Raw genomic sequence first — 372 nt, 5'->3', positions numbered from 1 at the left:
CAAGCAGACAAAACAATCAAAGGGGAAAAACAACCCGCAAAAAACTACCTATCGAGATGGATATCATTGACAACGGTGATGACGGTCCCGATGGATATTTCCGTATGAAGCTTGTACTGACGCCCAGGAAGGTACAGCTCGAGGTTGACGCTGTGCTCCCTCACCCTCAGGTCATCCTCGCCGTGGACATAGGACGCCTTCACGCCGTACTTGTGTGTCTTATTGATCAAGACCTAGAGGGAAGGGATGGGCAGTGTGTTGTATTTTTTTTTTTGTTGTTGGGTAAATAATGATGTATGGGTTATTTTTTTTAATACCGTATTAAAAAAAAAATTGGGTTACGTTTAACATTTTGAATAGGAACTAAATGTG

The 372-nt window shown here is 42.2% G+C and overlaps 1 protein-coding gene across 1 annotated transcript in view; it reads right to left on the bottom strand.

Moving 5' to 3' along the window:
* LOC119586980 overlaps positions 1-372 on the bottom strand; it is a gene marked incomplete in the record, with an annotated part of 81,895 nt that overhangs the window by 44,425 nt on the left and 37,098 nt on the right. The window contains 1 exon segment of the mRNA XM_037935722.1: positions 49-233. Within this exon segment, the coding sequence (XP_037791650.1) occupies positions 49-233 (185 nt within the window).

Source organism: Penaeus monodon, chromosome 22 (genome assembly GCF_015228065.2).
Source record: "Penaeus monodon isolate SGIC_2016 chromosome 22, NSTDA_Pmon_1, whole genome shotgun sequence".
NCBI classification, from domain to species: Eukaryota; Metazoa; Arthropoda; class Malacostraca; order Decapoda; family Penaeidae; genus Penaeus; species Penaeus monodon.
Note: the sequence above shows the minus strand (reverse complement) of the source record. Positions and strands in the feature narration are given on the sequence as shown.